Source organism: Paralichthys olivaceus, chromosome 9 (assembly GCF_024713975.1).
Source record: "Paralichthys olivaceus isolate ysfri-2021 chromosome 9, ASM2471397v2, whole genome shotgun sequence".
NCBI lineage: Eukaryota > Metazoa > Chordata > Actinopteri > Pleuronectiformes > Paralichthyidae > Paralichthys > Paralichthys olivaceus.
Window position 1 is genome coordinate 15,595,155 of NC_091101.1, and position 13,536 is coordinate 15,608,690.

Below are 13,536 nucleotides of genomic sequence, written 5' to 3' on the forward strand. Positions count from 1 at the left end.
CATACGTTTAATGCAGGCTACCTGGCTTTGTAATCATTTTTTATGATAAACAATTCGAAAAAGATGTGATGGAAATAATATACAGCCAGGATGGATGGACATAGGCATAACGATCTGTTTCAAATGATTCACTTCCACACAATACACATTTTGACAAAGTATTTCTTTTGCTAAGTAAAAAAAAGCCAAAGCATTTAATTTCCACTATTAGAATGAAATGCTGTCATCTGCTCACCTGCTGGCTCTCAAAGGTCCAGGTGCTGTCCGGTAAAGACGCATCGAGGACACTGATCACCTCCTTAAAGTCAGTGGTGCTGCTGGGCTTAATCAAAGTGAAATCACTGTACTCTGACATTGGAGACATACAGGACCTGAAGGACTGACTCTGAGACAACATGTCTCCTCCCAGGACCTCCACGTACTTTATGGGTCCATCAGTGTTGAGCTGAATCTGCAGGTTTCTGTTGGGGTTCTTGTAATCATCACAGTCGCTCTGCCTCATGCAGCAACTACCGCTGCTTCTGCTGCTCCTGATGCATTTAACCGCTAAGATGAGAAAAGTCACCACAGACAGCACGGACACCGAGGCCAGAGAGAGAATCAAATAAAGGGTGATTCTCCCAGTTTTCTTGCTGGGCTCGCTCACTTTGTGTCGGAGGTCTAAGATGGGCTCATGGAGACCGTCCTCCAGCAGGATGGACACCGTGACAGTGGAGGACTGGACCGGTTCCCCGTCGTCCTTGATCTCTATAAGCAGCCTCTGAGAGGAGTCGTCCTGCTCGGACACAGCGCGTTTAGTCCTCACCTCCCCTGTGTACAGATTGACAGTGAACAGAGAGGCGTCTGTGGCCTCCGCCAGTTTGTAGGAGATCCAGGCGTTATGGCCCGAGTCAGCGTCCACGGCCGTCACCTTAGTGACCAGGTGACCCGCTTTAGCGGAGCGGGGCATTCTCTGATGAGAGAGGGAGCCCAGGGCAGCGGAGGAGGGGTAAATGACAGCGGGGGCGTTGTCGTTCTGGTCCAGGATAAAAACATGGACGGTGGTGTTGCTGCTGAGAGACGGAGAGCCCTGATCCTTTGCCTGAACCTGAATCTGAAACACCTTGAGTTTCTCATAGTCAAACGAGTGCATGCTGTAGATGCTGCCGTTATCTGAGTTAATGTAAACATACGACGAGACAGACACGTCCTGCACTTTAGAGTCCAGTATAGTGTAAGAGACTTTAGCGTTTTCACCAAAATCCAGGTCAGAGGCTGATACTGAGTACAGTATAGATCCTGGTACCCCATTCTCCTTTAAATACACATTATAGGAGGGCTGAGAGAATACAGGAGGGTTGTCATTCACATCAGTGATGCTGACTGGTATAATTTTCTTACTGGACAGAGGAGGAGAGCCTGAATCAGTGGCTGTTATTTCAATATTATATTCGGAGACATTTTCTCGATCTAAAACACCTCTGGTAACCAGCGCGTAATTTTGTGAAAAAGATGGTTTGAGTGAAAACTGACATTTCTTGGGGAGCTGTAATGTTACTTTACCGTTATCACCGGAGTCCAGATCTCGGGCACTGATTAAAGCTACTACGGTGCCATCAGGAGAGTCTTCACGGACTGGTTTTGGATGAGAGGTTAGTATTATTTCTGGGGCGTTATCGTTTACATCTAAAACCTCAACATGGATAATGCAGTGACCCTCCATTCTCGGAATGCCTTTGTCTTTCGCACTTATGTCTATTTCATAATTTGCAGCTGATTCGAAATCTAAATTTCCTTTTAGAAATACTGTTCCCGATATGTGATCAATACTGAAAACAGAGAGAACAGCATCTGATGTGTGCGCTCCAAAAGAATACTCTATTTCTCCGTTTTGACCATCATCCATATCTGAGGCTTTTGTTTGTACAATTATTGCACCTTCCGCAGCATTTTCATTGATAGATACTTTATACAGGGGTTTATCAAAAGCTGGAACATTATCGTTGTTGTCAAGGACCTTAATCGTTACTTGAGAGGTGCCTGATCTCAGTGGGTTGCCCCCATCTAGAGCTGTCAACAAAAGCTTATGAACAGCCTTTTTCTCTCTGTCTAAAAGTTTTGCTAAAATCAATTCAGGGACTTTTCTTCCACCGGCAACTTCTTTAACTCTAATACTAAAACACTCGTCTTTACTGAGAGTGTATGACTTCAGTGAATTACTGCCGACGTCTGGGTCGATAGCGCTTTCCAGAGGGAATCGAACCCCTACCACTGTAGATTCCGCAATTTCCAATGTGACGTCATTTGATGGGAATCTCGGCGAATTGTCATTAATGTCTTGTATTTCAACCTCGACACGAAACAGTTGTAATGGGTCTTCAATTACAACTTGCAGAGGCAACACACAGCTGGCGCTTTGTCCACATAAAGCCTCTCTGTCTATTCTGTCATTCACCACCAGCTCGCCCTTCCCCGCATCCACAGTGAAATACTGCTTACCAGCCTCAGAGGCGACTCGCAGTTTGCGATCAAAAATCTCAGACAGCCCCAAACCGAGATCTTTGGCTAGATTTCCTACCACAGAGCCCTGTTTTAGTTCCTCCGGGATGCTGTAACGAGTCTGTCCGTGTATTATACTCCACAAGAGAAAGAAATGATGCCACCAAAGCGCCAGCCATCTCCAGTCTCGGTATCCTATTGTCTTTGTCATCCTTCCTCCGCTAACACTCTTTAATTCCAACCGTCATGATGTGTAGAACAACCTTGGAATCCATCATCGCAGGTATTATTCCCACAGAAAATGTTTCACCAATTACAGACCATTCAAATAAGCCGAAAAATACACATTTCATATTCTACAACAAGAGCTCATTGCTCTCTCGTCTACCTCTTTGCAGACTAAATGTTAGAGCGCCGAGGCTGCATGGGGGCAGGGACTAGATTGCTTTGTACAGTTCTGATTCCTATTGGTGCACAGCCTCCCTTTGCATCATCCAACGAGAGCGAGACTGATCGACACTCTTAAAGAGGCAGCACTGTGTTTGTGGCTCGCCACTTCAACAGGGAAGTATTATGAAACATTGGGGATGACAAATATGAAAATAAAAGACAGAAAATAAAGAATATAATTCTCCTTTCCTGTTTTAATTTTTTTCTGAAAATATTGATAACATTAGGGACAAAACAGACATACTTTAATCGTTACGCTATGGAATAATAGTATAGTATTTCGCTCTCCACTATCCCGGTGCTGAACTGTTCAGACGTGCGTGTGTGAGACTCACAGATGTGTTGAATACACTTACTTCATGATTCAGTGTATGGTGTTCTGAACAAAACATATCTTTAATTTGTTATCACAGAGATAAATGGCTGTTTTCTGCTCACCTGCTGGCTCTCAAAGGTCCAGGTGCTGTCCGGTAAAGACGCATCCAGGACACTGATCACCTCCTTAAAGTCAGTGGTGCTGCTGGGCTTAATCAAAGTGAAATCACTGTACTCTGACATTGGAGACATACAGGACCTGAAGGACTGACTCTGAGACAACATGTCTCCTCCCAGGACCTCCACGTACTTTATGGGTCCATCAGTGTTGAGCTGAATCTGCAGGTTTCTGTTGGGGTTTTTGTAATCATCACAGTCGCTCTGTCTCATGCAGCAACTACCGCTGCTTCTGCTGCTCCTGATGCATTTAACCGCTAAGATGAGAAAAGTCACCACAGACAACACGGACACCGAGGCCAGAGAGAGAATCAAGTAAAGGGTGATTCTCCCAGTTTTCTTGCTGGGCTCGCTCACTTTGTGTCGGAGGTCTAAGATGGGCTCATGGAGACCGTCCTCCAGCAGGATGGACACCGTGACGGTGGAGGACTGGACCGGTTCCCCGTCGTCCTTGATCTCTATAAGCAGCCTCTGAGAGGAGTCGTCCTGCTCGGACACAGCGCGTTTAGTCCTCACCTCCCCTGTGTACAGATTGACAGTGAACAGAGAGGCGTCTGTGGCCTCCGCCAGTTTGTAGGAGATCCAGGCGTTATGGCCCGAGTCAGCGTCCACGGCCGTCACCTTAGTGACCAGGTGACCCGCTTTAGCGGAGCGGGGCATCCTCTGATGAGAGAGGGAGCCCAGGGCAGCGGAGGAGGGGTAAATGACAGCGGGGGCGTTGTCGTTCTGGTCCAGGATAAAAACATGGACGGTGGTGTTGCTGCTGAGAGACGGAGAGCCCTGATCCTTTGCCTGAACCTGAATCTGAAACACCTTGAGTTTCTCATAGTCAAACGAGTGCATGCTGTAGATGCTGCCGTTATCTGAGTTAATGTAAACATACGACGAGACAGACACGTCCTGCACTTTAGAGTCCAGTATAGAGTAAGAGACTTTAGCGTTTTCACCAAAATCCAGGTCAGAGGCTGACACAGAGCTCAATATTTTCCCAGGAGGATGGTTTTCTTTTACATAAACGACATAAGAAGGCTGGGAGAAAACTGGTGGGTTGTCATTTACATCTAATAATTCAACGAGTATTATTTTTTCACTCGATAATGGTGGTTTTCCAGAATCAGTCGCACTGATCTTGACACTATATTGGCCATTTTTTTCACGGTCAAGTGGCCCACTCGTTACTAATGAGTAATGGTTAGAGACCGATGGATTTAACTTGAAGGGATATTTGGAAGAAACTGTCAACCTAACTTTGCCGTTGTCACCTGAGTCTGGGTCTTTTGCACTAATTAAAGCAATAACTGTTCCAATCGCAGAATCTTCAGGAACAGGTGTCGTTAACGACGTCACTATTATTTCAGGAATATTGTCATTAATGTCCACTATTTTAATTTCGACACTACAATGTCCATCCATCTTAGGGTTCCCTTTGTCTTTCGCAGTTATGTCAAATCTGTGAAAAGGGCTTGTTTCATGATCTAAATTTCCCTTCACAGTAATAACTCCGGTAGAAGGTTGAATATCAAATAATAATAAAATTAGATCTGTCGTTTGTTCTGCAAAGGAATATTCAATTTCTCCATTTAGTCCTTCATCTGCATCTGTGGCTTTAACTTGCAGTATCTGAGCTCCAGGTGCAGCCTTCTCACTGACATTAGCTTCATACACCTGCTTATCAAACTGTGGTGCATTGTCATTGTTGTCAAGTACTATTACTTTAATTTCTGAAGTCCCTGAGCGCACTGGATCCCCACCATCTATAGCGGTGAGGATAAGATTATGCACAGGCAGCTTCTCTCGATCAAGAGGTTTTTCCAGAACGAGTTCAGGAATTTTTCCTCCGTCTTTGTGGTTTTTAACTATCAATTTGAAATTGTCATTTTTGCTTATGAGATAAGAACGAACGGAATTTATCCCGACATCTGGATCCTGTGCACTTTCTAAAGGAAAACGCGCGCCTGGATTTACCAGCTCTGCAATTTTCAACACTTTCTCTTTCGTGAGAAAACTGGGTGAATTATCGTTTGTATCCTGTATTTCAATTTCGACTCTATGCAGCTGCAGGGGGTTATCTATAACTAGTTCCAAAGGCAGCAGACATGAGGGTCTTTGTCCGCACAGTTCCTCCCTGTCTATCCTATCAATCACCACCAGTTCTCCCTTCCCCAAGTCCATATTAAAATACTGCTTACCAGCTTCAGAGGTTATCCGCAATTTACGTCGATACAGTTCAGATACAACCAAACCCAAATCTTTGGCTAGATTTCCTACCACAGTGCCCTGTTTCACTTCCTCCGGGATGCTGTAGCGAGTCTGTCCATCTATTGTACTCCACAATACAAAGAAATGATGCCACCACAAAAACGCCTGCCATGTTAGCAGCTTGTTCCACATTATTCCTCGTTCCATAAATCCCATATCTTCTCACCACAACTCCAAATTCTCAAATGATTAAGCAGAGAAGGTCTATAATCCAATGCAAAAGCGTCCTTATGCATAACAGTGACGGTCATGCTTTGTGTCTGCACCGCTCCTGTGCACAGCATTGCAATGGTTATGACGCTGAAGCTACTCGATGAGACGGAGTCGATCTCTTTGTACAGCTCTGGATTTCATTGGTGGAAAAAGCAAACGCGTTTCCACCAATCATGGTAAAGTGAACAACAGTGACGTAAAAGGATAATCCACTGAAAAAAATATTTCATGACTCCAGAAACATCATCACTCTCACTTACTAAAATCCCCATCACTTACAAAGACTGTAAAATTGGGCATAGGTAATAGATGCATTTAAATATCATATCATTAGACAATTTAACAGTATCATCATTACTCTTAATGGTTTTTAAAATGTGCACTTAGGGTCAAGCCTTGAAATATAAATATAAAATCATAAATACCACTCATTTAAAATTAATAATATGTATTCAAAAGCCTTCTCATCACCTCATACGGTATTCAAATGTGTATAAAAATATAAATATCATATAGAAAAATATATAAAGCACTAATTATTAATATCATCTGTAGGTAAGAGATGACTTAAGCACAGATTCTTATGTATAAGTGATCAAATGATCACATATTTAATAATCTGTCTTCATCATCTGTCCTTTATGTACCTGAATGCATGCACATGCCTCTGTGGCTGACAAGGCTCTTCGTTGCCTTCCTGTGGCCACAGAAAGCCAGTGCAGCCTGAACACGTCATTACGTCTTCACGGCTCCCAACAAGCCTCAGAGAAACAATCATGTCAGCAGCTAACGTCAGATACCCGTATGAAGGTCTGTAGAGCTAATGAAAAGGGAGGGGGAGCGCAGATGATCTCGAAGTCTCTCCCCCTCTCAGCCTCTCACATACACACAACATTATTTCCCCCAATATACAGACCAGATGTACATTTTAGACTCAGAAAAGGCTGAGTACTCCTGTCTTTCAAATCAATCTTAAACGCAATATAGCTGTGTCGCAGAGGGCATTATATGCTAACTTTTAAATTCTGAATAACGTCTAAAACGCCTATTTTCAATACTATAAACGATAAACAATCTCTTCCAATTTAAGTATTTAAATTGTTGCGATTATTGTGAAAGATAAACACATTAAACCTAGTATCTGTAACAGTCCTCTGCCCTACATGGATGTGGTCGACAGAGGGAGATGTGGCTGGAGAGGCAGAGAGGGGAGGGGGAGAGGGAGCTGGAGCTGGAGCAGATTTCAGCACCACGGATGTGGACAGCGCCACACAGGCGGCCAACTGCTGCTGCTGCAGGCTGATGAGAACCGAGAGGAAACAATCATCCTCACAGGCTCCTACTGAAGACAGCAGCTCAAACACAAATACACCACTGCATCCTTTTTCAGATCTTACTGCTATAAATACAGAGCCTGACTATAATTACCATGGATGGAAAAATAAGTTAGACAAAAAAATAAAATATATAAATAATAATTTATATATTATTTATAATATATAAAACAATGTCTGGTGGAGAATAGAAACAAAGCTAAATAAATATCTATGATATCTATGAAAAACCTCATGATTGTAGATAATAAAGCAAAAAGAAAAAATGAAATGCACTAAATAATTAACTTATCAACAGAACAGTGGAGTGACACTTGATATCACAATCAATTTTGCTTGGAAAGTGAGCAAGATAAATCTCTTTATTATACTTTATTTATTTTACTCAATAGTATTAGTATCCCTTTGGAAAGAAGTTGAAAAAGACCTGAAAGCACATTATATTTTGTAAGCATTTTCTTTACTGAAATGAATATGTTATTAGGAAATCTAAATCCAGAGGACAAGTGCATCTTATGAGTACTGACCATGAAAGAAGTGTCAGATACAATCTGCCACTGCTTAATTTACAGATACCAACTGTAGAGGAAAGTTTGGAGATGGAAAGATCAAGATTTACACTCAGCATAAAAAACAAAACAAAATTCACCCCATAAGATAAAAAACATTAAATAATATATTATTATTCAAATCATTTTATATTTTTTTTCATAAGAGTAAAGAAAAGTAAAACATTAAACAAATGGGTTTTAAATGCACAGTTGACTCTGAAGCAATGTGCTTCTTCTGTCACATATCATTCACACTCACACACCACTGTCAGGGACAATTTAGGATTCAATCTCATGCACAGGGACACTTTTGCATGTGGACTGGAGGAACTGGGGGATCGAACCACCAACCCTCTGGTTTGTGGACGACCCGTCCTGTCCCATGAGCCACAGCGGTTTATATCCAAACCTGTGACAGATGAACTGATACTGAGTGACTGGAAAAACAGCAACACACAATCTGTAGTGCAGTGTAATGCAAGATACCTACAAACACTATACATAATACCAGACATACATTATGTCGAGGTTTTGTTAAGACTGCTACATTAGATATTTGTGTGTTAAATCAGTTGTATTATCTTTTTTTTTAAGTGTGTTGTGTTTGTGTCTTTGGTCTGAATTAGATAGCATCACCTTTATTAACAAAGGGACAGCTGTGGTGTCATATTGTTAGATAAAGAGGTGTTTCTATTATTCTGTCCAGCCCACTTACATCAGTGGAGGTAGGTTGAATAACAGACACACCTCTGTGTAAATCAATAAAGTTAAATGTCATCACAAAGTGCAAGGTTTCAAAATGATTGTATAGTTGAATCAAGGCTTCTTGAAAACAGTTGAAACAGAAACTACATGCCAATGTTCAGGAATAACTTCAGAGCTGTTGCATTAGACTATTTTAGTTTCAGCTTGACTGGCAACAATGTGTATGATATTATACTAAATAAGGATATGATGCAATTCAATATATCAACAACATAAATCTAACTATAATGATATGCTGCTTTATTATGTGAATCATATTTTAATGAGTGTGATGTCATGCTGTTTAATTGCCTATAAAACACAAAGGCTAACCTCCAAGATACAGTGCTTCTTCATCTGGCATGAGTTACTTTAACATATGGTGCTTCCTGCTAATACTCCTACTAAACCATGTAAGCGTGTTAGTAGAGTGAGCAGTCTAACTTCAAATGTAATGAAGCACCGTTTCCACACCCTAAAAAAGAGGGGATGCTGAAAAGCTAAAATACAGAGTCAAAATAATATTATATTAAAGTTGCCAGTCTAAAATTTGTAAAAACAATTTGAGAGACTAGTGTTAAACTTTAAATGAACACTTATCAACAGACTGTATATTATTTTCATGTGATGTTGAGTGTAATCCTGAATAACACCTCAAATAAACAATCACACGTCACACATGTTTTGAGTCACTCATGATCTGCCGTCAACACAAGCTCTGTCCATCAGTGCCTGATTAAAGTAGTCATCAGTGTGGATAGATGTTCTATGAGATGTTGTGTGAGGCCTGTGTATGTGTCACTTGTGGAAAATCTGATTAACTGCTTGACTCTGAGCCAATTTGTGATAGTCAGCGCTAGAGTTTGTGTTGACTGTGTGGTGATCTGGAGCATGATGTTCAGTCAGTGCATCAGTAATGTGTACTACTGATGAGTCTGTATGTGTCAGTGAACAGTATAGATGATATTTCTTATTTCTTACCTTATTTGGTGAGTCAGGATTTAACAGGAGTCAGGGAGGAAACAGGAACAACAGCAGACATCAGGGAGAGGAGGGGGGAGGCACATGAAAGAGAAAAACAAAGGAGAAAACATGTCAATTAGACTGGTGGTCAGGAAACAAGAGTCTGGCTTTGGGAAGATCAACAACCAACATACTTACCTTGGGGCCCACATCAAATCGTATGTGAAATAATTCACAAAGTCTGTCATTTCTGTTAATTGTGCTTATAAATAGGGTATCTGTCATAATTTGGTTGCTGCATGTGCAAAGAAACTATTTATGTGAAAAAATAATGATGTGTTGCATTTACTGTAAGGGCCTTCAGTTAGTGAAGTAATGATAAGATTAAATAAAGTATCAGCACATACTGTCAGAAAAAAAAAATAGAAAACTAAAACTATTTTGGTTTAAAGTATGCAAATAAATACAAAAGTGTAAGAAGGATATTTATGCATTGGGACAATTATATAAGAATTAAATTATATGTTCAACTAATGTACAAATTCATGAGTGATTAATGAATAGAAAGAGAGAGGGGAAGAAAGAGAGAGAGTGAGGGAAACTGTTTAAATCCAGATGTCCTTGTGAGAGGGATGATTATTATGACAATGAGCAAAACAAAAATGTTTAATTTTTCTTTTAAAAAACAGCTCAATGAAAATATTGTTTAGAAAGACAGAGCCAGTAGCTCTACTCCTGTGAAGAGTGATAGTAATCAATCGGATGTTTTTCCAGGTGACGCTCACAGTCTTGAATCCCACATCCAATGTTATACATGTACATATACATATATAGACAAAGAGTTATAGTAGTAAATATTTGTGTGTTTGTATGTGTATAGAGAAGAAAATGGATAATAATCAGGCGTATACATACTCTGCTACAATACAACCACTTCAGACTTAACCACAACACTGCACTGCTGCACCAAGCCACTACCCACATATCAACAGCAGGGGGCCTCGAGGCGATGCCCCCCCAGACAAATCCATGCCTTATTAATGAGATTCTCTGCTCTGTGACCCTGTGTTTGCTGCAGCTGATGTGTCTCTTTGAGATCAATTCTAAGCATGTTTGACGAAGGAAAGCAGCATTTGCTTTAGAAAAATAGTGTTGTACTTTAGTTTACATAAAGGTGTACATAATATACCTTGTGTTTGTGCAGATTAAAAGATTTTGGATAAATACATAATACGATAATATTGCTCAAAAACACCCGGACATTCAAAATGAACCAATCCCTCAGGAATAGAAGCAACAAAGACACAAACATAGGATGTCAAGAGGCTGTTCTTTTCTATTCATATAACAAAAAACAGGAATGTAATAAGAACTTAAATCAAAGGCTACTATTAGTCACTCCACTCATCATGGATCATGGGTTACTGAAACAAGGGAAGGCAAAACAAACAGGGCAGCACTGATCAGAATAAATATCACAAGCCATCCATGATCACACCCTCCCCCTCCCTTCTCTCCATCATCATCACCACCCCTGGTTTCAGGATGCTGCACCTCATTGCCCAAAGTAGGGGTGTCTCCTGTCCTCCCAGTAACAACAAATACATGGAGCCATCACACATGCCAGGCTGCATCTGCTGCTGGCCCCCTGTGGCTCCATGAAAATGGTACAGCCCTGCCAGTGAGTCAGCTTGTTGCTATGGCAACACATCCCACCTCGCTTACTTGCATCCCACCCAGCTTCCTGCAAGCAGGCAATGGTGGCAAAAAAGGAACCACAAAAAAAACATGGAGGGTAAAGAAGAAGACAAAGGACAGGAACAGAAATGATGCTTAGATGCACAAACACACACTGATAATATGTTCTTCAACGAAAGCACGTTTATACACGTATTCAAGTATCTGAAGCCAAATGACTGAAAAGTGGTAGATAGAATATATTTCTTCTTGTCACGAACACAATGACCTACTCGGGGTTGAAACGACACAGTTTGGCTTTTAATGTCTTTTTATAGACCGAACAAAATGTCCTACACTGAGCAATCTCCTCCTTTTCTCTCTGTCTCCTTCACTCTCTGCTGCAGAGTGGTGCAGCTGGAGAGGGGGAGGGGAGGGATGCAGAAAATGAGATCAGGAGGAAAAAGGAGGACTGTTGGAAACTGAGAGAGAGAGACTGCTGAACAGTGGCCATCCAGTTAGACACAGAGTGAGTGACAGAGTAAAAGGAAAGTATTCACAGAATTATTGCTATAATTCAATGAGGATGCTATAGGTACAATGCTATCTATGGTAAATATATGGAAGTTGTATGATGTAAATACATTATAGTAGAATAATAATTATAATGCAATACATCTTTACATCACAAGGATGGAAACAGCAGACATTGTTTGACAACCTCTGAGAATCACTCTTACCACTATATTTGAAGATTTTATAGTATAATAAACATTTAAGTCTACATGTTGATACGTTTCACAGTCTTTGTGAAGTTGACAGAACTTGGTCATTGCCCCATGTTACACTGCTCCCAGTAATCCATAGTGTCAGTGTAATCCTTTCCAGAGTATCAACAAGTACAAGTCTTCCACACTTCCACCTCTCAGACACAATCCCGCATCACTCAGATCCTTGAACTCACTACTACACTGGACGGTACAGTTTAAACTAGATCCTGAATAAATATGTTGAACGGAATTCCTGACTCACAATGTAAAGACTGGCACACTCAGCTACTTATCTACACCTAGTTACAGTAATGATATAAAAAATGACACATGTCATCTCTACATGTTTGACTAATGCAATTGTTACACACAATATACAGTGACTGAAAACTCTCCCCGCTTCTATACTAAAAAACAAAGTAATACCAACAGTGCCATGTTCTTGAAACTTAAGCTGAGTAGATGATTGGACCTTTTTTGCAAAAAGCAACAAACAGAGGGACAGCAGCCAGCAGTACTGAATCTGTTTACAGCATGCTTAATGTATTAAAGTATCTCTTTTGTAGAAAGAAGTCACACCTAAAGGTCCCTGATAGGAAAGATATCTGGTATTTCAACCAAAACAGGATTGGGTGTCAATAAACATCCATGACAACAACCACATCCTCTCATTCTCACACACAGTATGTAGATGGGGTCTGTCGGCAGACACATGGGTGCACAGCTGCTCACCAGACAGCTTGGATAAGAACGTGGAACACTTGAACGCGAGCTTGGGCCTGTGGGAACCGGGAGGTTCTGCTGGTGATTACGATTTTGCGGTCAGTAACTGGTTTAATAAACCGATGTTCAGGGCTTTGTATGAGGTCCAAAATGGCAGATGACACATCTGAGGAGGTTTATAAGAAACTGAAAGATAAAAGCAACATGCTGAAGGGGTGCAGCAAATAAAAGAGACTGAGCCGTCGCTGGTTTCTGTGAGCTTTGACCCCTTTGGCAACACTGTGGTCAAAAGAATTTATGGAATGGTGTAACATTCACTGCTATAAACCTGAGAAATGAGACACTGGGGTTTCAAACAGGTAAAGCAGATACAGATGTGAGCAAATAATTGTGACAAACTGCTTCCAGCGGATATGGGGGTTAACACACTTAACCTCACTTTCTGCTTTGTAGTTTGTCAACCTCTGTTTTCACATACACACACTATCATGCAGAATTTACTGCGAACACTAACCCTAACACATGCACACACGCACACAAGCACGCGCACGCACACAAGCACGCACGCACGCACGCACGCACGCACGCACGCGCGCACGCGCACACACACACACATACACATACACATACACACACACACACACACACACACACACACACACACACACACACACACACACACACACACACACACACACACACACACACACACACACACACACACACACACACAGAGAGAGCAACTGAATGAGGCACACTAGTTGATCTAATGCATCCTTTGAAACAGTAAACTCAGCCAACACACATGCAGAACAGAACAACCTCTTCCACACACAGGCATTTAGTAAAGCACCAAGATGTTTAAATGAAGCTTCCTGTGCC

The 13,536-nt window shown here is 41.4% G+C and overlaps 3 protein-coding genes across 41 annotated transcripts in view; all 3 read right to left on the minus strand.

Annotated features, from left to right (window-relative positions):
• Positions 1 to 13,536, minus strand: part of LOC109648067 (protocadherin gamma-A11-like) — a 225,240-nt gene that overhangs the window by 33,065 nt on the left and 178,639 nt on the right. The window lies entirely within an intron of this gene.
• Positions 209 to 2,882, minus strand: LOC109636196 (protocadherin gamma-C5-like). The gene has a single exon (XM_020097831.2). It carries the CDS (start codon positions 2,687 to 2,689, stop codon positions 224 to 226), a length of 2,466 nt encoding a protein of 821 aa, XP_019953390.2. The 5' UTR covers positions 2,690 to 2,882; the 3' UTR covers positions 209 to 223.
• On the minus strand, positions 3,310 to 5,964 carry LOC138411405 (protocadherin gamma-C5-like). Its single transcript, XM_069531660.1, has one exon. It carries the CDS (start codon positions 5,833 to 5,835, stop codon positions 3,325 to 3,327), a length of 2,511 nt encoding a protein of 836 aa, XP_069387761.1. The 5' UTR covers positions 5,836 to 5,964; the 3' UTR covers positions 3,310 to 3,324.

Bases quoted from the DNA above. Each gene is read 5' to 3' on its own strand.
- LOC109636196 (XM_020097831.2), bottom strand. From the start codon at position 2,689: ATGACAAAGACAATAGGATACCGAGACTGGAGATGGCTGGCGCTTTGG.
- LOC138411405 (XM_069531660.1), bottom strand. From the start codon at position 5,835: ATGGGATTTATGGAACGAGGAATAATGTGGAACAAGCTGCTAACATGG.